Below are 27,587 nucleotides of genomic sequence, written 5' to 3'. Positions count from 1 at the left end.
AGTTTTAGCAAAACAAAGGATCCGAAGTTGTGCAGTACCTGGCATGATCTCATTACACATGCTGGTGGCGTTCTTTCCCTCACCCGTCCACTTAAAGAAGGCAAAGAACTTCCTGTTCAGCACCCTGTATGTGTAGGACAAAGAAATCAACAAGTTATCATCATTTAAGTAAAGAAATGGGATACAGTCTACCTAATTAAGTGACATTTGCAGCAGTGCAAATGCTACGTAACAAGTTCTTTGGTGTAATATAGCCAGCTGCTGCACATTTCAATTCACCAAATTTTTGCACGTTTTGCTTTGAAAGGTGGGTTTTTTCTCAGGTGGGGATTGGCATGAATAAAATACAACACCCCATATTCCACATCATTCTCAGTCCCAGCCTTCCAACAGGTCAGGTGATACAGAATACACTGTCAGTGTGTAGTGTTTGATTATATGTATGAATGACAATAATGGTATAATTGTTAAACTGAAGTACCTGAACTCAAAGCCTTGGTTGTAGATGAGGGTCCAGTAACCGTTCACGTCAAACGTGTAGCCTCCAGATGACATCACAGTTGCCGTGGAGAAGTGAGAGAACTGCACGGTGATGTTGTTGGTAGCTGGGCCTGGACAGAATGAATTATGTTTACTGAAGGAAAACATTGTTTTTGCTTACATTTCTTCTTCTCCATACAATGACCTCAGACCTGACTGAACCAGAATCTCTCTCACCATGGTAACTGGTGTTGGGTTACATCATGTTGCAATTTTATAGTAGTCACCATATATGTGAATGCCACATTGTGTTTGTGTAAGAACTAACATAGCAGACTATATGCGAAGATAAAATTTATGCATTTGCTGCAAGTGTTACTTTTCTAGTTAGTATTACATTCCAATTGGATGCATATTTTATTACCCACTGTTCCAATTCTAGCATTAAGGTGTGTAACGTTATGCGTTACTAAATGACCACGCTCACAGAAAATGCAATACTTTTACAAGGCCCTCCGTTGAATGTGTGCTCTGAATGTTAAGTAGTTAACATGTAACATAAGTTATATACGGAGGACGAACAGCAGGAGAGTCTTTCTCACCAGGATCCGTACAGTCCAGGGTCTTGTCGTTCCCCCCTTGACTCACACTGAACACCCAGGTGCCCAGCATGTCTGCGTAAGTGCAGTTAGCGGGAGTGTCCGCCACAGCGAGCGGCACCAGTAGCACCGCCATCCCGCAGAAGGTCCACAGTGTCCCCCACGCCATGTTTTCACAGGTTGTCGAGCTTTTAGTAGAGTGGAAAGACAAGTTCGCGGATCCGGAACTCTGGTACCGTGCAAGGCATGTGATCGATCATCTGACCTGGGGTCACCGAGGGTGAAGAGATTGGACGATACCATTTTACCCGAGTAGGAGGCAGAATATATTTTACCATACGATAGAGAAAACTGTGACTTTGACGGTTTTTACTGATATCTATAGAATTTAGTAAATTGTCAAATATGAAATGCAACATACTAAAGAAAGCACTGACCTAGAAACATACATTGTATAGAAATTGGCTCTCCTACACTCGAGTGGTCTCCTCGAACTTGTTACAAAACATGGCGGCCAATTTGCGAAGGTTGTGCGGTGTTTCTCGGCTCCTACGGACGAATTCCCAGGTAACACGGGTAGAAACTAATGTATATCTAATGTCGACGGTAGCTGCTTAGCTAAGATAGCGCCTGCTGAGTCGTTTAGTCTTAAAAGTTCCTGTATTCGTCGTTAATCGTCCAAATAATTTCGGACGAAGTGATCTGTTGAAAATTTGTGAGCTTCAAAATATTTTATTCAAGGAGGTTTAAAAACCATGTCTTGTGCAGGAAGAGGAACTTTTAAGACCAAATTATGAATAAGGAAAGAACATGGAATTGGTGATGCAAGCAGACAGACGTTATAAATGATAAAGAATTCCATTTTAAGAGGAAGGACTTTAGGATATTTGTATATTATAACGTCCTTGATTATGAAATTTGCAGACATGGAACCTTGTAACTTTCTAATGCCACCATGTATTCTTACTTTTTTCCAGTCATGGTTACTCAACACGAGAGTGCCACCACCAGTTTCCATGGTCCGACCTTACACCTCGGGGAAAGACTCTGAACCTCCCTCAGACCCCCCTATGGACAGACTGGACATAGTCATGTCCATGGAACCTGCCATACCAACATATTCACCCAAGGAGAACGAACCATTTGAAACTAGGAGGGCCAGGTTGTTATATCAGAGTAGGAAGAGGGGCATGTTGGAAAATGGACTCTTGTTCAGGTATGTTTGTGTAGGTCTGCCATGCTGTATTTAGAAACCTGGTGTGGTAGTACAGTGTACTAGTATTTGAAAAAAAAGAAGCCTATTGAAAATTCCAGCTCTCAGACCCCCAGGCTATGGTGAAAGCAGCAGCTACTAGTATAGCTATTGATGATGATGATGAATTTGTCTGCTAAATCCAGTAAGAGTACCATATGTGCTATTGTGTTAATGACTGTTCTTTCTTTCTTTACAAGCTATCTTAATGCAGAGAACACTAACAGAGTAAACTGAACTTCATGTCTTATTTTTGTCTCCCCAGCACATTTGCAGACCGCTACCTCAACAAACTTGATGAACAACAGCTGAAACTTTATGATCGTCTGATAAATGAGCCAAGTAATGACTGGGAGATCTACTACTGGGTCACAGGTACTAGTAATATGTAACCTTATACAACTTTTAATAGTGGGTCATCGGTTAACAACCTTATATGACCTATAGCAAGGGATCATAGATCAGTAATATTGCATGAGTTGGATGATAGGTCAGTAACCTTACATGACCTATAGTAAGCAATTAGAATAGAAATCAGTAATGTTACATAACCTTATAGGTCACAGTCTGTCACATGCAAGCCAATAACCTAAGCCATGACTTATAGCAAGCAATCGTAGATCAGTAATGTTACAAATCATTCTTGTCTTTGTGCAGGTGTGAAGCCCACCCCTGAGGAGTACAACCATGAGGTAATGGACATGCTGAAACAACACGCCCAGAACAAGGACATGGAGCAGAGATTCAGGCAGCCTGACCTCAAAGAACCATGACAGACTCACACTGGGTCTGTTTGGCAGTCAGAACTGTAGCTGCTCTTAAATGTCACTTCTCACCAACTCCCAACTACAGGAGAACAGTTATTTGGGAAGTATTTTTAGTACAACAAGCAGTATAACGAAAGAAAAGTATGGCAATCTTCAAAAACTGCCTGAAGATGTCTACAGTCCTTATTTCTGTCTAGACATTTCTGTCATCTCTGTAATGTCAACAAATTGCTACAGTCAGACAGGGAGTATGGATGGCAAGAAGTAATGTTCTGATGATGTTTGTACATTGTATATTGTTCCAGACTGTTTCAATAAAGAATTGATTGAATAAACAGAGTAAGATAAGATCCACTGAGTTGATGTTTTTGATTCCACAGCAGTGGTGAAAGATTTCAGTATGAATCACCTGCAACCTCATACGTACGTGGTAGTACTAGTAGAACATACTGATACATGTCTGATTTGAGTGAGGTTAGAAGGTACCAAACATCAGTGCAGAAGAGACCTCTATCAGTTGTGTCTTTATCTGCACTTCGATTATTTGAAATGTACACTGTAGTCAATAACCTACATACAGGTATGTCATGTCTTTGGTTTGAATACAAATGTGTCAAATATGTATGGTTAAGGCTTAAGGATGCCTTAATCGATGGTGTACATTGTACTCAAGTGTCCACAGTTCAGTCATATTTCATAGCACTATGTGAACAATCATTCTTGTTACTTAGCAAAGTCATTGGCTTTATTGGCTTAACTGCATATTACTGTATTTCTTTCATACATGTACATGAAAAGCAAAATGAGTTGATAGAATGGTAGATGTTATTGGAAGATATATATTGTACATATGCCTTGGTTAAGAGTGATATCTGTCCTTGATAGGCCTGTGAAACTAGCAGATGTCTAGTGGTGGTGACTATTTGGTGTAGGAAACCACATGATTGTAGTAGGACTGAAATAGCCAAGTTATCAGTGGCAACGGAAGACTTAAGGCACCAGAGAACTGTTTGACTAAACCCTGTTGTGTGTCAAAAATCTATGGTACTTTTCTTGATCTAAAACATCACATATATGTAGCAATATCTATATTATAGACTACTCGTTTCATATATTTCTCATTGGGTTTTTAAGAACATGTGATTAGGTATCACATTATCTATTTTTAATCTCATGGACATCAACGATGAATCTTAAATCTATTTTTTGGACATGATACGAAACAAGATGCGCAGTAGAATGCACCATAGAGGCCGCGTGCAGGAGAAAGTGTGTGAAGGCCATGCAGGCGGGAGCGGTCAGCTTCATTTCTGCTGTACGGGACTCGTCTGTAGTACTGTACCTGGTGCTGCATCATGCATGTTCCTCTGCTTATCGCTGTGGTTTTCTGCGTATGCAATGATGCGGTAACAAGCTTACCCTGTAAGTAGAACTTTCTTTTTGTTCGCTTTGCTTCATTGTAAACGTTTTAACGAAAAACTGACATCCATCGATCTGTTGGTCGCAGCTTTACACATGACTGACTGGTCACCGTGTATATAAAACTGTGAGGGAAAAATGATCAGATACGTACGCGTTATAAGATGTATTTCCAAACATCAGGATGCTCCATATGTTAAAACTTATTTATGTTCTTGGCTCCAAAAATGTTTCTTTCGGGGTTGTGCAACGAAGCTAAAGGTATCTAAATGAGTCTGAAGTATTCATTTGCCGCACATGTGCATTATTGAACTTCTGCCCACCCCATATTCACAGCACAGAGAAGCCCGGCACGGGCGGCGAGGCCGGAGATGGGCATGGAAGTCATCTTACGTCACAACCAAGGTGAGGGGTCAAGTCCGGGATGCTGGTATTCCTTTTTGACAGACGTTTAGACGCCGTTATCTTGGTTACCTGTAATACTAAATTTTATCCAACATTCTACTGACAATACATCGACATTCTAGATTGCACCTTAATGTAACTAGTCGATTATCAAATAGTGCAATTATGCCGTCGTACGTTTCTTTTCTCCCATTATTTCTAGAAGATATAAAGCCGCGATTGTCGACGAATTCAACTGTTGATTGATATGACATACCGTGAGCATTAGAACAAATGACCAGTATTCCATATTCGTTTCATCGCTGACCATATGTTTATATTATATGCAAGTATATAAAAGATTTTAGTTGTAGATCGCACTATGTCATTATGACGTTAAAAGGTAAGCGACAGCTACTACAAAATGTCATGAAGACAGTTTTGGACGCTCTGTTGTGCAGGACTAAACCTGTACCAGGGCGACATTGCCGGCGTGGATCCCGTGAGTATTTAAACAGCTTTTGCTAACAGTCATTACGTTCTGAAGATAAACAGTGGTTGTCAAGTAGGTACATGCACGTTTTTAACCTTCATCCTGCTGCCTAACTCCATAGCCAATAGAGAATCAGTGTGGGAGGTTAAAGACAATGAGGGAGACAGACAGGTCTGTGTTCTAAATAGATATATATATCAGCTGCAAAACAATCTAAGCCGAGAAACCAATACACTCACACAAGGATAGGTGTGTAGAGACTAAGAGTATGTCACCAAATATTACTGATAAATCTGATATGATTAAATACGATGATTAAATTGTGGTGTATGTTAGGTTCACCGGCCTTAATTGAATGAGTGACCATTGAGAATACGTTTTACACAAGGAATAAACCTCTGTGCTTCATGTCCAGAATTCCCGAAATGCGATTTTGAACTCTGAGATCTGGCCGAGAGGAGTCATCCCTTACGTCATCAGTAGCGAGTACAGTAAGTATGTGACAGTGTGCTGTGCTTTCTAACACTTTGTCGTTTTGTTTATCTCATTCCAATTAAATCATAAGTCAATTTCTACCTGAGATTATAAGGGAATGAAGACCTATTTTTTATTTTTTTATTTTTAATCCAGCTCCACCATTATGCATTTGAATTTTAAAGTTTCTCTGCTCTGAACACTGTATACATGTGTAACATACAACAGAACACAGGTCGATTAAAATGATGACACATCACACAGCATATCTATAAAAGCTCGAGCATTTTTTACTGACTAAAACTAAACCAATTTTTAAAACTCTGTAGGGATGGACTGTGCTGATGAACACGAGAACTGTGCGTATTGGGCCGGTATCGGGGAATGCGTGAACACACCCCTCTACATGAACTCTAGATGTCGTCTGAGCTGTGGGGTGTGTCAGGCAGGTACTGGATCAATGTTCGTCCCGCGGTCAGTCTAGAATATGCATGTATCAACTAGGGCAGTTTGGTTACCTACCAATACACAGGACTGGGTGATACCGTCGAGTTGCAAACGGATTCAACGGTAACACGCAACACTTCAATAAGCTCACTGCTTGTCCAATCTAGATTTCGTCAATGTGTTAGAAGGGGCAATGAAATACGTGTATAACACCGAGCAGATTATTATTGGAATGAGCAGAGCACTTTGGACTAATGCCTCTAACCGTTTACAGCTTAGAGGTACAAATCCAATCTTTTGTCAAAAACTTCTCTGTTACATAGCGGATCATAATGACCCCCAGCGGGGGTCTTCACGCTTTGTTGAAAATTGAAAAATCTCAAGATTTGTTCCAAAGATCTCAATATTTTATACGAAATCTTGATATTTTTCATGACAATCTCAAGATCTTTCATAAAATCTTGAGATGAAAATGAAAAGGTCTCAAGATCTTTCCAAGATCTTTTCAAAGAATCTTGAGATTTTTTCATAGTATCTCAAGATGCTTTGAAAAATATCAAGATTGTTTAAATGATCTCAAGATTTATAAAGCAATCTTGAAAGAAATGTTGAAATGGCTGCCTTAACTTGATATGAATCATTATCAAAAGTACTCCGACTGCTTCTGTTGTTACATCGGGTATCAATTCAGACCGGTTGAAAGGGTTTTATATAAAAAAAACTTAACGGTAACCTTGCTATATTGGTTGAGCGATCAAATCTTCATATACACTCTTGTGGGATACAACTGATTTCTTTTGCCATGCATTCAAGAGTTGGGTGTAATGATCTTTCCACAATTAATGGACCCTTTACATCACAGCAATGTGAAAATTGTGGAGAAAGCTGAGTGTGTGTAATAATACATGTACGTATGGGAAACGTCTTGACAGAATTGTCTTCAAACATGATAAGAGAAGTTGATGTTCAAGAAGACAAGTGTACATTTCTATCGTAGGTTGTGTAACACTACAAATTTGTAAATGACAGCAAAAATGTGTGATTTCCTAGGACAGTCATGAGCACAAAATTCAACTGTAATTTGTGTTACTACTTTGTGCTAGCGTTTGGCTTGTTCAGTTCTAAGAATCATCATAATTTCTAAATCGGTAAGAGTTAAAAATTGTATTCAGAGAACTATCATACGGTGAAGGCCATTGCCAGCAAATACAGTGGGGGCCTCACTATGTAGATTCAAACAACACTTTTGATGCAATAGAACTTGTCGGCACTCTCCTGCAAAACTAATGCAAAACGTTGGACATTTACAATGTAGTCCAGCTTTATTAGGCTTGAAAAACTCAGCCTATTGGCCAGTAGAATCTGCATTTTTATGACGGTCGTGCAACTATGTTGCAGTTGAAATCTGTTCAGATATATCCTTAAGGCTGAAGGACGATCGATGAACAACAGGTGACAGCGCTTTTCCTGGGCAATCTACTGAGAACAACAGCCCTTCCCGTAAGACAATAACTCTTTCCATGACCCACGTCGTCTTTTTAATGATTGAAAATATCACCATATTTGCGTCAGTCATATTATAATGACTTTCTGGTCAGTTTTCCTATACCGCATATTTGTCCACGACGATAACGCCGTACACCTCTACGTCGTAGGTTTGAGAAAAACAGTTGCAATAGTTCTAATGTACAAAGCTGTGGTCACATGTCTTGGGTTAAGGTTAGGTGAGCATACCCGGGACAACCGTAGGTACACGGCAGATGAATTGCACATAAAATTATTGATTCGCCACTACAGATTTTGCCAGACTTGTAGTGCTTTTAATCTTCTCTAATAGAAACGTTGTTTGAAATCATTATTATTATGACCCACGATAACATGGTAGCAACCACGGAACAGCGCACCTGTCCTCATGTCAGATCCAGTATCACACACACAGACGGCCCATACAGTAGTAACATGGCGATATACCTTGGGTATATAACTCAACAATTGCTTTTTCTTGCTCTTTTAACAAGTTCACTGAAAAATATATCCAGATTTATTTCAAAGATATCAAGATTTATTGCTAAATCTCGAGATCTTTCAAGACAATCTTGATATTTTTCAATAGACCTCTAGATTTTTCTGAACAATCTGAAGATTTATCAAGAAATCTTGAGAGAAATATTGTAAATCTCTTTCAATATCGATAATATTATCATCAAAGGTACCCAGACCAGGATTGTTGTAGCATTGCGTATTAATTCAGACCAGTTGGAGGGATTTTGTCCCTTTGATGGGAAATGGTTACCCTGCCATACTTGTTACATGTATACATACATTGTAAACCTACAGCTTTTGTACAAACTGATTTTAAAAACCCATCTTTGTGTCATTCCAAAACCTCTTGACAGGCAGTGACCTCTTGAGGTGTGCATCGGTCCGAAATTGTGATGAACTCGTAGCGAATCCCGACAGTATTCTATGTATACTAGTAAGTACTGTTTGCCCTGTGATCGGGCAGTGCATTGTACTCGAGACAAACGTGCAGATAACGAGCATACTCTCCCAAGTCCCAATATCCAGGTCATTTCCAGGAAACTATGAAGATTTTGGAGTTTAGTATGAATATAATGATATTTATAATCACTGATCCATATTTTCTGTGGTCAATATTAATGATGACAATGGTCACGTAATGGTCGTAAAAAACAGTCGCATTTTCAGTACTTTGGGAATATTTCTCGGAAGTACATTAGATCTATACGTCATATCGGTATGATGATTATTTTAACAAATAATTCTCACAAGAACTAGGTAGTCTAGAATACAGCATTTCTGCTCGAAAACACAATGTGGACAGATTGAAAAGAATGTTGGCGTGACGTCGACTCACTGTTAAGTACGGAGAGGGCCACTATGTGACTTTCAGATACAGTATATACACATTTTGCTATTATAGGTTCATTTAGTTAAGGTCGTGGGTGTGCAACAGGAAGATCACTAGAGGTCCTGTAGATTATAATAAGAATAAATGTCTTAGACCACTTTGGACCCATATAGATAGCTAGGACCCAGCTAGTTTAGCTTTCCCACCGGTACCCTCCAACCATTCCATAGCCCTCAAAAGAGTTTTTTTTTTCATAAATTGTTTCATAGGCCTAACGAATAGTTGGAAAACATCGTGAAAAAGTCTCCAGTCTCTGACTGTGCCCATTTGAAGGGTAGGGCTTTGAAAGGGTAGCTGGTCTGGCTTAGTTTAGAGATGACTTGTTAATGGGTTTTTGATGGGTTTTTAATTGATAAGGAGGAGAAGTCATTTCCTCCACTCCATGCTTCCCTCACAAGATTTACCAACCATGACAGGGCTTGATCAAGCAACTGTGACAAAGCTTGACTCAGTTAACTATTTTGAAATTATTCTTTTTATGAAAATACGTAAGACAGAAAAAGTGTCTTTTATCTAAATCATACACAGTGGCATTTTGTCAACACTGTGGGGAAGGTTACGGGGAACAACAGACGACAAACCGGACAGTAGTCAGTGAGTGAGAGTTACTTACTAACAGTAGCAATGTACAGGATACATCGGATCATAATAGACTCCCATGATTTTAAGTTGAGCAGATCTGTCTACTAGATGGGGGTACAGTACACAAATTTCACTCCAACTCTAATTTTTAAAGACTAATCTACTGTCATTTGTAACATTAGTAACAACAGCTTTCATGCACGAAATCAAGATTCCTTCAAAATATGTACCAACTTGAAGAAACGGCTTCTTTCTCAAGGCTTCTTTCTCAAGGAAAATACGATCAGCTTGAGTGGGTTAATTAGTTGCAGGCAGGACCCCCTACCCTGTGACAACACCCATCCTCCAGAGTTCCTGACCACCAGCTTGACATAGCTTTGACTGCTGTTTGCAGTTCTGCCATGATGTACATGTAGGATATCAAGAAAAAAGAGCCCACGATCAACATATACAACCATTAATGAACACCTATTGTACATATTTTAGCCCCGGCATACAAATAGGATGGTACCCAGGCTAACATCTAGCAACTTGGATAAAATTGCAAAATTGCAACAGAGGGTTAGGAGGATATGTTAGCATAACAATATATGTAAATTTACAGTCGGTAATTGGGTTGTATCATTTTTGGGAAAAAAAACTTTTCTGTGGACCAACTGATTCACTTTTCATACAAAAACTTTGAAAGCTGGCATAAAATTCCCTTGATGGACTAGCCGTTAATTGAACCCAGATCCACCACAACATTACCCTACATGCACTGTTTGAGTACTGTTTTATAACAGTTGGATACCGGTATAACACTTTTCGATATCCATTCCTAAAAATCACTTTCCTATCATAACTTACTTCCGTATCATCTTCATGTTTATTCTCAGCAGTCATCCGAGAAACTGCTAAACTGAAAAGGCCTGAAAACAGGATAGACAGACTGAGAGGAATGTATTTTTATGGGAAGACTCTGATGGCAGGGATGGATCTGGGATTAATTAGCCCCTGGTTTATAGACCAAGGAGAGGAGAGCTGCCCCACCAAAAGCGATTTGCCAGTTTGAGAAGTGACCAGTACTTAACTTCTAGTCTGTGATTGATCATATCACATGCAATTCAATATGTATAATTCTTTTATGTTCTTTGATCTTTCCCTGCAATTTTCAAACTTCTGTAATGTTACTCTAATGGTCCGTAGATTGTGGGAAAAAAATTACATCTAACTTTTGAGTGCATGGTAAAAGATTTGTACGGCTGAGTGTATATGAACATCGCTTTATAACCAAAATAGCAAGGTTACCGTTAAGTTTTTTTTTTATATAAAACCCTTTCAACCGGTCTGAATTGATACCCGATGTAACAACAGAAGCAGTCGGAGTACTTTTGATATGAAGAAAATAGAAATGTACACTCTTATCATGTTTGAAGACAATTCTGTCAGGAAGTTTCCCATACGTACATTTATGTCCTACCTGGGCTGCGATTACGTTCGATACGGGTGTCCGGCCCGTGTGATAACTAGCGGTACGGCCTGGGGGTTCTTAACGCGTACGGCCCGGGCCTTCCAAATGTTCCATAGAACGATTCGAACGCGTTTCGGCCTAACCGCGTGTGCCGATTTCGAAATTCGAATACAGAATCCGGACGTTGGAATTGATGTTGTCGCATTTTTTGGGTTTAGGGACCTAACTTTTCGCTCATTTCGCATTGAAAGGCTGGTTTTCTTGGGTGGGTATGACATAAATAAAATACAACACGGTGTATTCCGTATCACCCTCGGTCCCAGCCCTCCCGCGGATCGGATCTCCCTCCGACCTTCGGCCGTCGGGCGATCCGACGCGCGGTCGGGCTGGTACCTCGAGCGATACGGAATACACCGTGTTGTATTCCATATGTATTATTACACACACTCAGCTTTCTCCACAATTTTCACATTGCTGTGATGTAAAGGGTCCATTAATTGTGGAAAGATCATTACACCCAACTCTTGAATGCATGGCAAAAGAAATCAGTTGTATCCCACAAGAGTGTATATGAAGATTTGATCGCTCAACCAATATAGCAAGGTTACCGTTAAGTTTTTTTTTTATATAAAACCCTTTCAACTGGTCTGAATTGATACCCGATGTAACAACAGAAGTAGTCGGAGTACTTTTGATAATGATTCATATCAAGTTAAGGCAGCCATTTCAACATTTCTTTCAAGATTGCTTTATAAATCTTGAGATCATTTAAACAATCTTGATATTTTTCAAAGCATCTTGAGATACTATGAAAAAAATCTCAAGATTCTTTGAAAAGATCTTGGAAAGATCTTGAGACCTTTTCATTTTCATCTCAAGATTTTATGAAAGATCTTGAGATTGTCATGAAAAATATCAAGATTTCGTATAAAATATTGAGATCTTTGGAACAAATCTTGAGATTTTTCAATTTTCAACAAAGCGTGAAGACCCCCGCTGGGGGTCATTATGATCCGCTATGTAACAGAGAAGTTTTTGACAAAAGATTGGATTTATACCTCTAAGCTGTAAACGGTTAGAGGCATTAGTCCAAAGTGCTCTGCTCATTCCAATAATAATCTGCTCGGTGTTGTATATAATACACAAATCCAGTTTTCCGTGTTTGAACGAATACAATATACGAGTATCTCTTGGTGACTGGTCGAAAGCTCTAGGTGAGAGAACGTTTTAAAATTAAATTGTGTTCCATCAAAAGTGTTAACTTTAAACATGTAACTACCATCACAGTACAGATGAACTTTCATGATAGTATGTCTCTTGGTAGTTAAGGAGCAAGTTAATACCGGATGGACTGGTGCAAGGTAATGTACTTTTCTGGCCAAACCCAAAATGTTTTCTCCTGAGCAGATCCTGGTTACGAGACCTGTAACGACACGAACGTGGACTGTGCGTACTGGGCGGGGGAGGGGGAGTGTACGAACCCGCAGTACCAGGAGTACATGACCTACAACTGTCCTTGGAGCTGTGGGGTCTGCCATGTCCCCATCGGTGAGCTAGCGTCGATACAGTCTCTTCATGGATAGCTGCGTTTTTATTAAGATATGTTGTGATCATTTTAGATACCCCCGTCTCGTGTAAAGATAGACTGATTTATATCTTCCATGTCATGAACAATGTGTAAATGTTAGTCAGACCTTTTTACTTTCTTCACTCTTGCTCCTCAGCGCCTGGGTCAGAAGCCGGAATGATCATGGACGGTATAAAGGAGTTCAACACCCGGACCTGTGTTCACTTCGTCCCGAGGACTCCAGACGCCCAGGACTACGTTCTCATCAGGAAACTAGACGGGTACGACGAATACATGTGTCTTGTTGTTAAAAAATATCATGGAATTTATATTTTCTAAACTATTTTGAAAATGAATTTGAAAATGAGTGATTGCCTGTTTCGTGCAAAATTGTTTTGTAAACACCTGTGGCAAGTGACCGGTGTTATTGATAAATAAAATTGATATAATCGTATCTTTATGAAGTTTTGCAACCCTAATGTGACTTTGTAGTGACTTGATCCATGTTCGAAATTGATACCCTTTTTTGACAGGTGAAAATATCACATAGCAGGTAATGCTGTAGTGCAGTGTGACAGATAGACAATGCAGCTGTCAGGATAGAATGGTCAGGACTGTTTGTGCTATGGTGTAATGTCTGTGTTTTTTTCCCTCGAGTAACCTCACGCGCGTTTTCCGATGTCCAGCTGCCATTCCCAGGTCGGCCGCGTGGGCGGTCTGCAGGACCTGTCCCTGCACGTGGACTGTCTGAGGAGCGGCACGATCGTGCACGAGCTGATGCACGCCGTGGGCTTCTGGCACGAGCACTCCCGTCCGGACAGGGACGAGTGGGTCACCATCCACCTCCACAACGCAGACAGAGGTAAGCGCGAGAGAGGGAGAGAGAGCTGAGAGAGGACCCACACTCCCACCCCACCCCTAATACACACAAAATGACCTAAAAAGGCTAACAAGGTTAAAATTAACATTTAAAAAAATGTTCTTAAAAGAAGTAGCACCCGACGTATAGATAATGTTTTTATTTTCACCACTGTTCTGATGGCACCGCCTTCTCCCAATGAAAATTGCGGCGAACCAATACGTATTCGAGCAACGGTAGCGTAGTTCTGGAGGTCACCGATAGATTGTCTCAACTGTTCACAATACGAACCCTTGCGATTGGTTGCTTCCAGACCAGTGGCACGCCTTTGACAAGCATCCTGAGACCCTAACCCTCGGCCTGCCGTATGACTACGGTTCCGTCATGCACTACGACAGCCACGCCTTCAGTGTGAACGGCAGGGAGACCATTTCTGCCAAGGTTTGCTCGCACGTTTCTTCAACTTGAAACAAAGGGCACATCCCACGTCATTGATTGATATCATTTTCTTAAATCTATTGATTTGTGGACTGTGCGGATATTTGTATCGAGTTTGCCATTTCCGTAGCATTGGAGTTCATACTTTACGTAGTTGGGATTTTCTTTACAATTGTGTCAGTGTCCTCTTCAGCAGCTAGTATTTAACTCTCGTGTTAAGCTATCTGCGCGTCTTTCTATTGTATTAATATGAAACTTAAGTTCATACATACAGGTTTGTAAGAAGGAATTATGCTTATGTCCGAGAAATGGTAACAATTAGTTAATCCGAATCAACCTGGGTTCTTTGTAGAAGTAGCCGACATCATGTGGTCATTCTGTGAATGGCTATCACCTCTAGACATCTAAAATACAGTCATTCTGATGTGTATTTTTTGGATGTCTCCACACAGCGTGCGCTGAACGGCGTGGTGCTGGGCTGGTGGACGGACGCCGGTCTGAACGATCTGGACGTGCGGAAGGTCAACACGCTGTACGGCTGCTCAGGCACACGTCAATAAAGATACATGCGGCACGAATCGCCTCTTCTGTCGTGATCGAACTATTCCCTATCAGTCTACATATCACAAATGGCAATAATAAAACTACACACACACAAACACACGCTTTGCTTACGTATACAACTCACGGTTGTGGGAATCGCCAGACGATCTTATTCACGTGGCACAAGGGAGTCACCTGGATGACAGCAGATGACCTTGCTATTAAACCCAAGCTTAAGCTCTTATGTCATAATGTCCAAGCTCTTATGTCATAATGTCCAAGCTCTTATGTCATAATGTCATAGTGTCAATATACCACCGATAATCTATCCTAGAGAACGACTCTAGTAGAGTTTGATCACTTTTCTTTATGTTTGAGTAATATGACGCAAAACATCTGATAGCGATCATTATGTACCAACGCACTATTTATACTTACCTTTGTTGACTTTTCTGTAGATGTTCGATCTTAAGAACGAATCATGAAGGTGTGTATAAATACAAGTACGTGCTCTGTGATAATTGAGACCCAGTCCGACTTGCTAATTGTCTCAACATGAACACATTGCCTGTCTGTGCCGTACTTCTGGTGCTCGGGGCCGGACTGGTGGCCAGCGCGCCAGGTTAGTATACAAACTGTAGAACTGTCACTGTAGATGTCAGAACCTAGCGTTCAATTCCAACACATACGTACATTCAGGATAGCAATTTTGAAATGTAGAATACTTTATTCTGACGCCGTACTTTCAAACAACCTCCATCCATTTTTATGGTATATGTTTTAGTAATTCATGATGAAAAGATTCTAATATTACTTAAAGATAAACTTGTATTTTCCCAAGTTATAATAACTGCAGAGACATCATATTACCTTTTTTCTTTTGTAAGTTGGGGATATGGCAGTATATATACATATTCTACTGTCTTTGCATTGTGTAAGCTTAACTGGTGGGCGGTGACATAAAACTGCCAGGTGTGCAGCTGTTCAGTTCACACAGGCTCCGTGGTGAAAATGACCCTGTTTGGAGGGCACTGTTGGTTAGTTATTCTGAACACACTTGGCTCCAACATGTGACAGCGTTGTTTCAAGTTGAAGATGCAAAGCATGAAAACCGTCATCAACATCAACATGCTATGAAGATCAAGTAGTATGAAAGATATTTTGTACGCTGGAATACAGTGGACTTTCGATGAAATGGCATCTACGTCTCTGGTAGAACAAGGATTAGACTGCCTGCCAATCTGAATGACTGAAATCACTTCGAGTGACAGATTGGTATTATGTAATCCCTCCATATATTAACAAAACATTTGTCACTTTGATGCCCGGATGTACAAGGTGATCCTACAAATATCCATGCTCCACCCTACTCCCAACTAACGCGCATTGACATTCTTTTCTGACCACCTGATTGGTGCAATCTTCGTCGACTACGTACCTTTTTGTACATCGATATTTTCATGCTTTGTACAGCATTTGTGTATCCTTGAAGCCATGAAGCCTGTATGTATGTTCTGTATGTTCTGTTCTCTGCACCCAGCCGACGGCCGCCGGACCCCGCCGGAACCACAGACTGTCACCAAGGCCATCCTGGAGGCAAACGAGGGTAAGCGTTACAGGCGGCCGGCGTGGATCGGTGCTGTTTGGTTTTCAAGTATATGTAGTTTCTTTGATGACGTAAAAAAAGGTGACAATTCAATGTTAAACACAACTAACTTTAAAAGATATTTGTTGACATAATAGCGTTGGAAAGACGTTTTGTTGTTCCTTGATTTTAGCTGCATTAAATGATAATTTCTGATAATCTCTGTGGTCATCTTGACCAATACACAGGGTTGAACCTGTACCAAGGCGACATCGATGGTCTGGATCCTGTGAGTAACAAATCTAATACGCGTACGTGGTACAGAGGTAGTGCGCTTACATGTGCTTGGAGAATAATTATACGTCACTTGTAGCACTGAGAATCTCATGAACCCTCCTAGTGAACCGTGTTGCTTTTACGTAGACATCAAATAATTAGATCAGCCATTTGCTTTGTTTTAATAGACTAAAATGTCATGTGTTGCCACCAAGTGAATGTAGTGATTGGTTTATTTCATTCTCACAGTAAAAAAAACACAGTTTCGCAGCGCACAAAATTGCGCGCTGAATTACACTGGTTATACAATAGTTAACTCATGATGTACTGATATTCAATCACTAAAACATTATTACACGGAAATTCGCCAGGTATTTGAAATTACTCATATTTGAATAAAGGTTACTGTACTTACGATCAACTAGTTAATAATGCTTTACATCGTGCGGAATATATTCTCGGAGCAGTCATCAATAAAATATCTGTCATTATTACAATAAAGGCTAAAAATTCATTTTTAAGAAGATTAAAACCACAGTCAGCAGGCATAAAAAACTATTTACAATATTTCGGTAAACGACTAAGACATATTAAGTAGTGCTACCATGTAAGGTATAGGACTTTTTTTGTAGCGTTCGGTTTTTGTTTTGACAGTGTCCAAGTGGGAGCTGTTGCGTGTCTTTCTACCGCTAATCTCTCCTCGGCAGGGAGGTAGCCACTCACGGAAGCAGGTTGACTGTAGGAGCTTTTTAGCGAAAGTCTCACACAGGTGTTCGCGTCTTTGGTGCAACGTCGTGAGGCCTAGGGTGTGACAAGCGTCCGTGTAGCTTGTGTAGTGTGCCCCGAGAATGGTGCGGAACGCTCTGCGTTGTATCCTTTCCAGTTGGAGTCTCTGAGTTTGAGTGATGCCCGGTTGCCAGCCTGGAACTGCATACTCGCAGGTCGGGCGTACAAAACTTGTATATACGGTGACAAGGTCGTCACTCGTAACTCCAAATGTCTTGAGTCTCCTCAGGAAGAATAGCCTCTGGTTTCCTTTCTTGACCATATGGTCGACCTGAGTGTTCCATTTCAGATCAGACTGGATATGAAGACCCAGAAGTTTTGCCACTTTGACTTGTACTAGGGGATAGTTTTCGATTTTGAGTGAGGGTATTGTGGTACAGATTTTGAAAAATTCAGATACATCACTTTACATTTCTTGGGATGGAGTTTCATATTCTGTCCTGTTGACCATTTGCTGAGCTCGTCGAGATCTTGCTGAATAGCGGGAGGTTCCCTCACCTTGCGGCACTCAAGTAAGTTTAAATCGTCAACGAACTTCCATCTCATGGAGACTGCGTTCTCGGCAGCGCTGTTTATCAGCGCCAGAAAGATAATGGGACCAAGCACAGTCCCTTGTGGAAGACCACATGTTGTATTTCTCCAATCTGAGAAGGTGTTGCTGTAACGGACTCTATGTCTTCTGTTCGTCAGGAAACTGATGAGCCAGTTGGTCAATGAAGGTCGCAGGCCTAGAGTTAGGATGCTCGACACAGCAATCGTATGGTCCACGTCTGTCGTATGCTTTAGCAAAGTCGGTGAGTACAAGTGTGCTTATTGAGCCCGGTTGATCAGATGTCTTGGCTAGTTGGTGGACGATATCTACCAGACAGTGAGTAGTTGACTTCCCTTTTAAACACCCAAACTGGTACTGGTCTATGTTGGGAGCGATGTCTTTAAGTACCCATGAGCAAATGATGCTCTCTGCTTCTTTGGCGAGGATTGGTGTAAGAGACACTGGCCGCAGTTCATCAATGTCTGGAGGGCATGTCTTCGGAAGTGGGACTATGTTGGCTTCGCGCCATTGCACGGGTACATGTGCTTCCAACAATGAGGAATTGATGATGTCAGACATTGGCAAACTTAATTCGTATGCGAATTCCTTGATAATCCTACTGGGCAGACCATCAGGACCGGGCGCTTTCCTTACTTTTATTCTTCTCAGTTTCTCGTACATGTCCCGTGGTGTGATAACTGGTGGGGGCATTGCTGGAAGGAAGGCTGGTAGTCGTTCGAGGTCCAACGGTGGGAGTGATCGTGTCACCTGGGACAGCACGTCGTTAATTGCATCAGCAATGGCCTTGGGGTTTTCAGGTGCAATCAGATGCAATACACCTGTATTATCTGTATAGGATATATTTTAATGCCCATGTATTGAATTTCCTTTAAACTATTTCACAACTATTTCAGAACTCCCGTAATGCCATCCAAGATGCAACGCGTTGGCCAAATGGAGTGATTCCCTACGTCATCGGTAGTGAATACAGTAAGTTCCTCATCATCATGCCATATTCTTCACTATTGAAACATCATAAAAATAACGCGCTTCGTTAAACTAAAAATGTAGAACTGAAATGTCTGTATTGTAATGTATGGTCAGAGAATTTATATAATCTCGGGTTGTTCGAAAATCCACACGATTGATTTTTCTCTCTCTTTAGGCTATTCCTGTTTTGACACTGACGGTAACTGTGCGTATTGGGCCTCCGTGGGAGAATGCTCCAACAGCCCAGCCTACATGCAGGGCAGCTGTCCGCAGAGCTGTGGCATGTGTGGCCGCTCCGCTACCGGTACGCAACAACTCATTTTTCGTAGTCCGTGTACTTCATGGGTAGTACTAGTAAAGCAGATGAAGGATCCGGCTCATTAAAGATACTGTTGTAGATAGTATTAGAAAGTTAAATCACCTAAATGAGCCGGATCCTTATAAGCTTGCATCTGTTTGGAGATTAGCTAGTTTACGGCCACATATTCTGGTATACCTGCTTACGCGGCCACTGTCACCATTATAGATTTATGTTGAAAAATATGTACTTGTTGTTGCAAATGCTATGATGTACTTGTTACTGATACAACAAAATGCATACCAGTAGTGACGATGAATCGATGATACACCATACGGACCGATGTCTAAAAGATCATTACCCAGAAATGCTGTTTACATATCTAATCAATAACTATACTGTTGAACGATAGCAAGATGTACCGACAACAATGAGTGGTGCTCCTACTGGGCTGGTACCGGAGAGTGCCAGAACAGCGCTGACTACATGAATGCCAACTGCCAGCTCAGCTGCGGACTGTGTGGCGGTGGCGGGGGTGGGGGAGGTGAAGTGGACTTTCTTATCAACCATATCATTCGGGTCTTTTCTGCCAAATCGCAGAAAATATTACGTCGACAGAATAGGGGTCGTTTGCAGTTGAGATGCAAAAGTGCCCAAAGTGCCTAATATCAATTTATAAGACATCTTCGTGAAATGCAAATGTATTGTAACATAGGGTCAATATCGTCAGTATCAGTATCACTGATCAGGTCAGTATCGTATATTTCAGGTAAGCATGGACAAACATGTAAGATCATGATGCTTGAAGAATCAGAACCAAACCCATGCCTCATTGAACATTAACTTACTTGATCTTATCTTGATCTTACTCACAGCCTGTACGGATAACCACGAGCATTGTGGGTACTGGGCCAGTGTGGGCGAGTGTACCAACAGCGCCGACTACATGCACCAGAACTGCCTGCTGAGCTGCAACCTGTGTGGTGGGGGCGGGGGAACTAACAACAACAACAACGGGGGTACGTAACGATCTGTTCATATGGGTAAGATCTCTCTACTAAATCAAGAAATCGAAGATGTCATACCTCCGTTTTGGCGAATTTCTTGTTTTATTCAGTATTGTGAATTTCTTATTGTTTTATTCAGTATTGTGAAATGCTTACAGGAGTAAACTAACTTCCTGTCTGTGCCTCCGACGTGTCTAGCATGTGAAAATAACGGACACATAAGCAAACATTCAAACAGATGCACCTAAAAAAAAACCCCGTTAAGAAAAGTTGATTCCAACTGAGTTCATCACGATTTTCAAACCAGATGTGACGACACCCTTTTCTATCTGCAGGCACGACTCTTCAAACTGCCTCAGCCGGGTCGGAGGTTGGTCGGATTCAAGCCGCTATGGAGGAGTTCCACCGGAGGACCTGCATCCGCTTTGTACCCCGAACTAACGAACAGAACTACATCCACATCAGGAGGAGTACAGGGTACTTTTCTTTTTCTCGATATACTGATGACAAAATGGTAAAACCGCAGATCCAACACGAAAAGCTCTCACCTAGACGTAACACTTCAAAGAAGCCGCGTGACAAGCCTCACTGGGTCAGCCTACTGAGGAAGACCAGAGTGATAGAGTTATATTATATTATATTATATTATATTATTCATTTTCCGTAGTTGCCATGCCTATGTGGGTGTTCAGGGCGGGGCCCAGGAAGTGTCTCTCGGTGACGGCTGTCTCGGGAAGGCGACCATCATGCACGAGCTGATGCACGCTGCCGGCTTCTGGCACGAACACTCGCGACCGGACAGGGATGACTGGGTCTATATCTACCTGGAAAACGTGCCTCAAGGTCTGATCATTATCTTTTTTAACGAATTTCTACCGAAAGGAAGATAACCCGGGGGGCATTATGTCGTCGGTTGTCAAATTAGCATTTCAGGTCGTCACTACTTTAGTCAGATGATATGGGACGTCGTAGAGTAGAGACTAGACTTCTGAGCAGGTGCAGAAGTCTGAATGTCCGTAGACATTAACGCTTCAGTGCCTGATTCACCTGCACGAAGACAGAATCTGAATCTTGAAGACAGAATCTGAATCTTATCTATCGGTCCAATCACAACCAGGTTACTTGAACCCAGATGATATTTATGCTGATAATTAATTTGGGAGATGATACAACAGACTTTTTTGTTGGTGAACTCAGATTCTTGGCACGCCTTTGACAAACACTCGGAGACCCGCACCCTGGGCCTGGCGTACGACTATGGATCCATCATGCACTACGAGAGCCACGCCTTCAGCATGAACGGGAGGCAGGTGATCGTACCCAGGGTAAGCTACTATATATGTACAGCGCACACCACAAACTGAGGCACGTTATAAGGACACAGTATATTATCAACTTATACACAGTGTATGTCTTGGTAGGCGGTTTTGAAAAGGGAATGAAACGTAATAAGTGCAAGAATGTGGTTGTAGCAGTAAGCAGTATGTCGCCTCCCTTTGTAACGTTATGAGCTTAACTAGCAGGATATGGAAAGTTGATCATGATGTCATACTATCTATCTCGCAATGCATAGACAAGGCCATACACCACATTATGACAGTGTGTATATACTCTGCCTTCGCGCTATCAAGACACGCACGAACGTTTCCTTTTTAAAACATTGTACTCCCCCCACCCCCACTTCTGCAGCATTCCACGAATGGCATCGTCCTGGGAGCTGCTCAAGACTTCAGTTACCTGGATCTGCAGAAGCTCAACACGCTGTACCAATGCCATAATGGCAAATAAACATACACGTTTTACAGCCGATATTGGCTGGGAAATAAACGGAGCAGAGATCTATGGCAGAGCTCCAGCAATGATATGATGTCTTGTGCTTTTTACAATTAGATTACATTTCTATCACCACGACATACTAGTACTACATCATCCTGATTATCGTCACCCCTTCGCGTACACTAAAGTTGAAGAGTTGAAGCATTTACAAACTTCAGTCTGCAGCTAGTGCATACCCACTGAGTAAACTACGCAACATACTCAACTGTTTTTGCTAAACGTTTCTGTAGAGAGGCAGAGAAGATATCGATAAACGCAAAAGGGGATGATATAGGGAATGTTTGCTGTAAATATAGAGCGGGAATCACTTTCCACGCGGCTGTGAATTACCATCAGAACACACCATTCTGTCAGCTAGTCCTAACCAATATATTCTCTCTGCTTTTTGTCGCATAAGATCGACATTGCAATATCAAATAAGATGACATTGGTACGATGATGCACATATTCTTGCGTACTTCAAAGACCCTAACTGCTATATCTTATCTTAAGTGGTTAGTTGGCTCGTTGGGAACATGTTTGCCTAGCTTCTGGCTTCCTTTCTTATATACAATATTGGGGACAAACAGCATATTATCGAACTTAGTCTGCATCAACGTCTTGGTAACGGACAATATAAGAGGTATGAAAAATTTTGTATGGCAGAAAATTTAGGAAGTCAACCTGAACTACTATCCCCGCCCCACTGGGAGTACCAGGACTATCTTACTGTCTACAGGCTGATAGGGGATAATGTTGCTGAATAGTGTAGTAATAATCTAAGTTTATAGTTAGTGACAGATTGCATTGATATTGGACAATATTTACTTGTAATTACTCATTTGTTACGTGTCCGGTCGTCATGGTGTATGTGGAATCTTGACTGGATACAGAAGCTTGCAAGTGTTTGGACAGTTTTCTGTATGTTTGAAGTGTGACGCTGATCATCGGGAAGAGATTACCCAGGCAAATGAACTAAATGTATTTAATATTGACACCTCTTTGGTGAAGGCCTATCAGAACAACTTACGTAACACCATGATCATGTGTATATACATGGGTACTTAACGAGACCTGAACCAAGCTTTCCGATCATCTCAACATGCGTGCCTCGACAGTGTCCGCGGTACTTCTGGTGTTTGGAGTCGGATTGGCGGCGAGTGCGCCAGGTTAGAATCATTTTTTAATAGATGTGCTAGAGTTACAGCAGCTATAGTTAAAAGTGTAGCTTATATGTTATTTAATTACCATATGTTAAAGATGATAACACTTCCTGTAAAGTTTAGACGTTTGTATGACTTATCAGATATCGGCATAACTGGTGTTGCGTTCACACGCCTTAAGATGTATGTACACGCATTTCTAAAGATATTCAAAGGACGTTCTTTCATGTGGTAGCCTAACATATGGTACAAGTACGCAAGAAATAATCATAAGTATTGCTGACAGCAAGGTAACCCTTCGCAACGTGACATACTAAGAGCTTATCTGTAGTTGGTTCTGCATTTTGCACACAGCCGACAGCCTCCGGAGGTCGCCAGAGGCAGAGTCCGTCACCAAGGCCATCTTGGAAGCAAACAAGGGTACGCCAGACTTACGGAAGGCCAGGTCATACTTTTGGTGGCTTTGGCGTGTCTTTAGGTTTGCAAATATGTTGCTTTTGATAATCTTGAATTCTTTTTTAATACTTCATATCTTTTGTAATTGTTAAATATGCTAACGGAGACTGTCTGATTATCTTGCCCTTCCCACAGGATTGAATCTGTATTCAGGCGATATCACCGGTGTTGATCCTGTGAGTAAACAATAAATATAACACACATACAATATCTAAGGGTGGGACTTAAGCGATACAAAACGTATTTCACCTTCACATACACTTACTACGTACATACATGTATACATCGTGAGACGTGAATCAGCTGTTGTACAAGTTCAGTCATATTCATTATTTAAATGTTATAGCCAGGGGTACTGATATAACCTTGACCTTGACTGATATAAAAAGCAGTCAATTTTACATCATGTACACATAATTCCACAGTGATTAGTTAAAGTAGATGTATACGATAATTTTTCCTAGTTTTTCATGCTACTGGAGAAATATGGTTATTCTAAATCATTAACTCAACTGTTTCAGGACTCCCGTAATGCCATCACTGATGGACGACGTTGGCCGAATGGAGTGATTCCTTACGTCATTGGCAATGAATTTAGTAAGTCTACCTTAATTATTGAGGCACTCAAAGGCTTTTATGTCAAACTATGATTAGGATAACTACGTTCTTTCATGAAAGCAGACACTTGATGAAAAGTTGTCAACACCGTTGTCAGTAATCCAATATTAATAAAAGGGTTCTCCCTCCAGCTACTTCCTGCTCTGACACCAACGGTAACTGTGCGGGTTGGGCGGCCTCGGGCGAGTGTGACGCCAACCCCGGGTACATGCTGTCCGAATGTGCGCAGAGTTGTGGCCTCTGTAGCCGCTCCGGATCCGGTACGTTATAGTCTTCAGCTCGTGCGACGTGGCCTAGATATTGCTACGGCAATCTTGAACCCCCAAAGTCTATCCTTTTCTCTGCGCAATTCCGAAACTCCTTCGGAATATCAGATGTTTAAAATGTCATCTTGCTAACAAAAATTTGTTCCCTCAATCTTCCTCGCGTTTTCTCGTTTTCATATAGTTTTGGGACGCACGCGCGCGCAATGATCTTCATTAAGTACAGAGGTGTCATTCATTTACTTTACACAACAGCAAGAAGCTGTCAAGACAACCACGACTCCTGTGCCTACTGGGCCAGTATCGGCGAGTGTCAGGCAAACCCCAACTACATGCTGAACTACTGCCAGCTGAGCTGCAGCGTGTGCACGGCAGGTACTGCATGTTGGTAGTTAAATGGAGTTTCACATTATGGAGAACAATAGCCTCTACCAGCTTTGTCAAGTTATGTACTAGTATGCTATCGATCAGGTAGACTGAATGAAAATAAAACCATGAATGATATCCCCATCACAAAACAATAAACTATGAAATATACTGTCTCGGAGCTGAAAAGCGACAGTAAAGGCAGATCTGTATTAGATATGATTTGAGCTGGTTTGGGTTCATCTCTAGGTTGTTCGGACAATAACCAGAATTGTGGCTTTTGGGCCAGCATTGGAGAGTGTGCCGCCAACCCCAACTACATGCTGGTGAACTGTCAGTTGAGCTGCAACACCTGTGGTGGGGGCACCGATGGAGGTAACAACGGAGGGGACAATGGAGGTAACCACTGACGTTATGAATGTCATACAAGGACATATATGACAGTCCACTTAAGAGACTTCGGATTGTGATTTCCGTGACAACATCCCATATGATAGCAAAATACATTTGTCAGATTGTAAAAATCAAGCAACATATATTTAGAATCATAGGTATTTCAAACGCTTAAAAAGGTGGGGTCCCAATCTATGTAGATAAAAGACAGAGAAAGAAATACGATTCATACAAAGATAGAGAGCATGAAAGCAGCATGAAAGCAGCAATTTAACACTTTATTACTAGATCACAAATGTATCTAGGCATTGTAGTCGAAAGAGTACCTTCAACTTCAGTCTACTAAGTTAGCCGTTACCTTTAGCACCAAATTTTTGTTGGTTACCAGGTAAGGCAGCAAACAGAAAGGTAAGTTCCGAGCTAACGGCTACGTCTTGTTTGACCTGCAGGCGCAACGATTCTGACTGCACCTGCCGGATCGGAGGTTGGTAGAATCCAGGCCGCTATTCTGGAGTACAACCAGCGGACATGCCTCCAGTTCAAGCCCCGAACCAACGAGCGGAACTACGTCCACATCAAAAGACTTACTGGGTAAGGTTTATGTCCTCCGAGTATGACGCGATGCTACTCTGAAATGCATCGGTACTGAGATATAACTAGGCTGGAATGTCACCAGCGTACTTCGCTTGTTGTTGCAGTTCCTCGGGGCACGTCCGTTGCTCTTCCTATCTCTCTGTAAAATTAGCGAATTGGATCAAGATGACCTTTACAAAAGACGAGATGTTACGTTTCGATTTCATACACCAGTCCATGATAACTCTTCCAGTTGCAACTCGCAAGTTGGTTCTGTCGGTGGGATGCAGGAGTTGTCTCTCGGTACCGGATGTCTCGGAAAGGGAACGATCCTGCACGAGCTGATGCACGCTGTGGGCTTCTGGCACGAACATCAGCGGCCGGACAGGGATGACTACGTCACCATCTACCGTGAAAACGCAGAATCCCGTGCGTTCAATTTTTTTTTAAATTATAAAACTTGTATATTATCACATGTCTTTTTCTCAAGTAGAGAAACCCCAAAATCTACAATATTATATGCATAATTGCAGGAAGTCGTTTGACTTTTGAATGACTCTTGCAATCGGATTCCACAGCGCCTTCATTAAACTTGTCATCATTAGCGAAAATTGGAGTAGTTTTTTTACTGTCATTTTCCTCTCCTTCAGAGCACCGTCACGCCTTCGACAAGCTGTCTACCTCCCGCACCCTGGGCCTGTCGTACGACTATGGATCCATCATGCACTACGAGAGCCACGCTTTTAGCACCAATGGAAGGGCGACCATCGTGCCCAAGGTAGGCTAAAACGTTTCTCGCTATTTGTGTTGTGATAGTAATATTAGTAGACCCTGCGGACGCGATCTGAAGAAAGAATTATACCATTGAATATCAATATTAGTTACACAATACTGCGCCAGTAGTTTGCATGATGGCATTTATGTATACTCTTATATATAATATTGTATTCTGTGCGCCCTCCACCCGCAGCTTCCACTGAACGGCATCGTCCTGGGAGCTGCGCAAGACTTCAGCTCCCTGGATCTGCAGAAGATCAACAAGTTGTACGAATGCAACAAATAAACAGGTCACTTCTGCGCACGTGCAGCTGGCCTGCTATGATACTCCGTGTTTTGTTCTTCGTTTTACTAGTATCTAGTGTAGTTACGTAGTTATGATTACGAGTATTGCTTCTTTGTTTCATGGAACAGAATTCAATGATACAGAATTTACGAAAAGTCTCCAAATATTAGCTTCAACGTATAGTTTTTGATTATCAGGTCGATAATAGACGTATCAGCAAAAGATATACATAGATCCACAAATGGAAGAGAAATGCAAACGACCTATCTATGTCAACTTTTGGTGATAGCCTATCAGAGCAGCTTATGTAAGATCATACACGTATATAAATATGCGAGGGTACCTAACTGAGCTTGTCATCGTCTCATCATGCGTGCTTTGACAGTTTCTACTGCTGTGCTTCTGGTGTTCGGGGTCGGGCCCGTGGCGAGTGCGCCAGGTTGGTATGGCTATAGTTCAAACACATGGTTTCCAGATGCAATGTATTCAGATGTTAAAGATGACAACACATTTTGCATTACGCCAGGCAAGCCATGTAACTGACTACCTATAAGCGTAGGTCACAACCCGCCGTACGTGTTTTTCGTCTGTTCGTTTTTTTTGGGGGGGGGGGGGGTACGTTCGGGTCCGTACGGTTTTTCTGAAACGTACGTAGGGTAGGAGGGACTGGCGATGATCAGTACGTCAACGCACGTCACTCGTACGGTTGCGACG

At 41.6% G+C, this 27,587-nt stretch overlaps 6 protein-coding genes across 7 annotated transcripts in view; 4 read left to right on the top strand and 2 right to left on the bottom strand.

Annotated features, from left to right (window-relative positions):
* Window positions 1–1,354, bottom strand: part of LOC109475424 (dipeptidyl peptidase 1-like) — a 1,844-nt gene extending 490 nt beyond the window's left edge. The window contains exons 1-3 of the mRNA XM_019776027.1: window positions 1,083–1,354; window positions 482–611; window positions 39–124 (exon numbers count right to left, since the gene is read on the bottom strand). Coding sequence (XP_019631586.1) covers window positions 39–124; window positions 482–611; window positions 1,083–1,248 — 382 coding nt within the window. The 5' untranslated portion in view covers window positions 1,249–1,354. The remainder of the gene's footprint in view (window positions 1–38; window positions 125–481; window positions 612–1,082) is intronic.
* Window positions 1–1,357, bottom strand: part of LOC109475624 (dipeptidyl peptidase 1-like) — a 7,709-nt gene extending 6,352 nt beyond the window's left edge. Inside the window, exon 1 of one of the 2 annotated variants that reach the window (XM_019776361.1) lies at window positions 1,307–1,357. The gene's annotated coding sequence lies outside the window, so the exon portion shown is untranslated. The remainder of the gene's footprint in view (window positions 1–1,306) is intronic. The other variant, XM_019776360.1, reaches the window with a different exon arrangement.
* Window positions 1,358–1,545: 188 nt separating this feature from the next.
* On the top strand, window positions 1,546–3,448 carry LOC109475625 (succinate dehydrogenase assembly factor 2, mitochondrial-like). Its single transcript, XM_019776362.1, has 4 exons — window positions 1,546–1,646; window positions 2,057–2,295; window positions 2,597–2,706; window positions 2,989–3,448. Exons 1-4 carry the CDS (start codon window positions 1,587–1,589, stop codon window positions 3,102–3,104), a joined length of 525 nt encoding a protein of 174 aa, XP_019631921.1. The 5' UTR covers window positions 1,546–1,586; the 3' UTR covers window positions 3,105–3,448.
* Window positions 3,449–4,381: 933 nt separating this feature from the next.
* Window positions 4,382–14,737, top strand: LOC109475423 (low choriolytic enzyme-like). The gene is made up of 10 exons (XM_019776026.1): window positions 4,382–4,520; window positions 4,854–4,929; window positions 5,337–5,403; window positions 5,810–5,885; window positions 6,198–6,317; window positions 12,690–12,830; window positions 13,007–13,130; window positions 13,536–13,711; window positions 14,022–14,149; window positions 14,599–14,737. Exons 1-10 carry the CDS (start codon window positions 4,454–4,456, stop codon window positions 14,704–14,706), a joined length of 1,083 nt encoding a protein of 360 aa, XP_019631585.1. The 5' UTR covers window positions 4,382–4,453; the 3' UTR covers window positions 14,707–14,737.
* A 439-nt stretch (window positions 14,738–15,176) lies between these two features.
* Window positions 15,177–26,917, top strand: LOC109475422. The gene is made up of 22 exons (XM_019776025.1): window positions 15,177–15,311; window positions 16,230–16,295; window positions 16,523–16,563; window positions 18,783–18,858; window positions 19,034–19,162; window positions 19,569–19,700; window positions 20,032–20,175; window positions 20,499–20,640; window positions 20,831–21,006; window positions 21,361–21,488; window positions 21,853–21,948; window positions 23,057–23,147; window positions 23,496–23,561; window positions 23,733–23,773; window positions 24,119–24,194; window positions 24,347–24,475; window positions 24,734–24,853; window positions 25,094–25,243; window positions 25,687–25,828; window positions 26,064–26,239; window positions 26,461–26,588; window positions 26,781–26,917. Exons 1-22 carry the CDS (start codon window positions 15,245–15,247, stop codon window positions 26,871–26,873), a joined length of 2,409 nt encoding a protein of 802 aa, XP_019631584.1. The 5' UTR covers window positions 15,177–15,244; the 3' UTR covers window positions 26,874–26,917.
* A 325-nt stretch (window positions 26,918–27,242) lies between these two features.
* Window positions 27,243–27,587, top strand: part of LOC109475421 (zinc metalloproteinase nas-14-like) — a 6,447-nt gene continuing 6,102 nt past the window's right edge. Inside the window, exon 1 of the mRNA XM_019776023.1 lies at window positions 27,243–27,312. Within this exon, the coding sequence (XP_019631582.1) occupies window positions 27,243–27,312 (70 nt within the window). The remainder of the gene's footprint in view (window positions 27,313–27,587) is intronic.

This window comes from Branchiostoma belcheri, unplaced genomic scaffold (assembly GCF_001625305.1).
Source record: "Branchiostoma belcheri isolate BF01 breed outbred unplaced genomic scaffold, Haploidv18h27 scaffold34, whole genome shotgun sequence".
NCBI lineage: Eukaryota > Metazoa > Chordata > Leptocardii > Amphioxiformes > Branchiostomatidae > Branchiostoma > Branchiostoma belcheri.
This window is presented reverse-complemented; position numbering and strand designations above follow the sequence as displayed.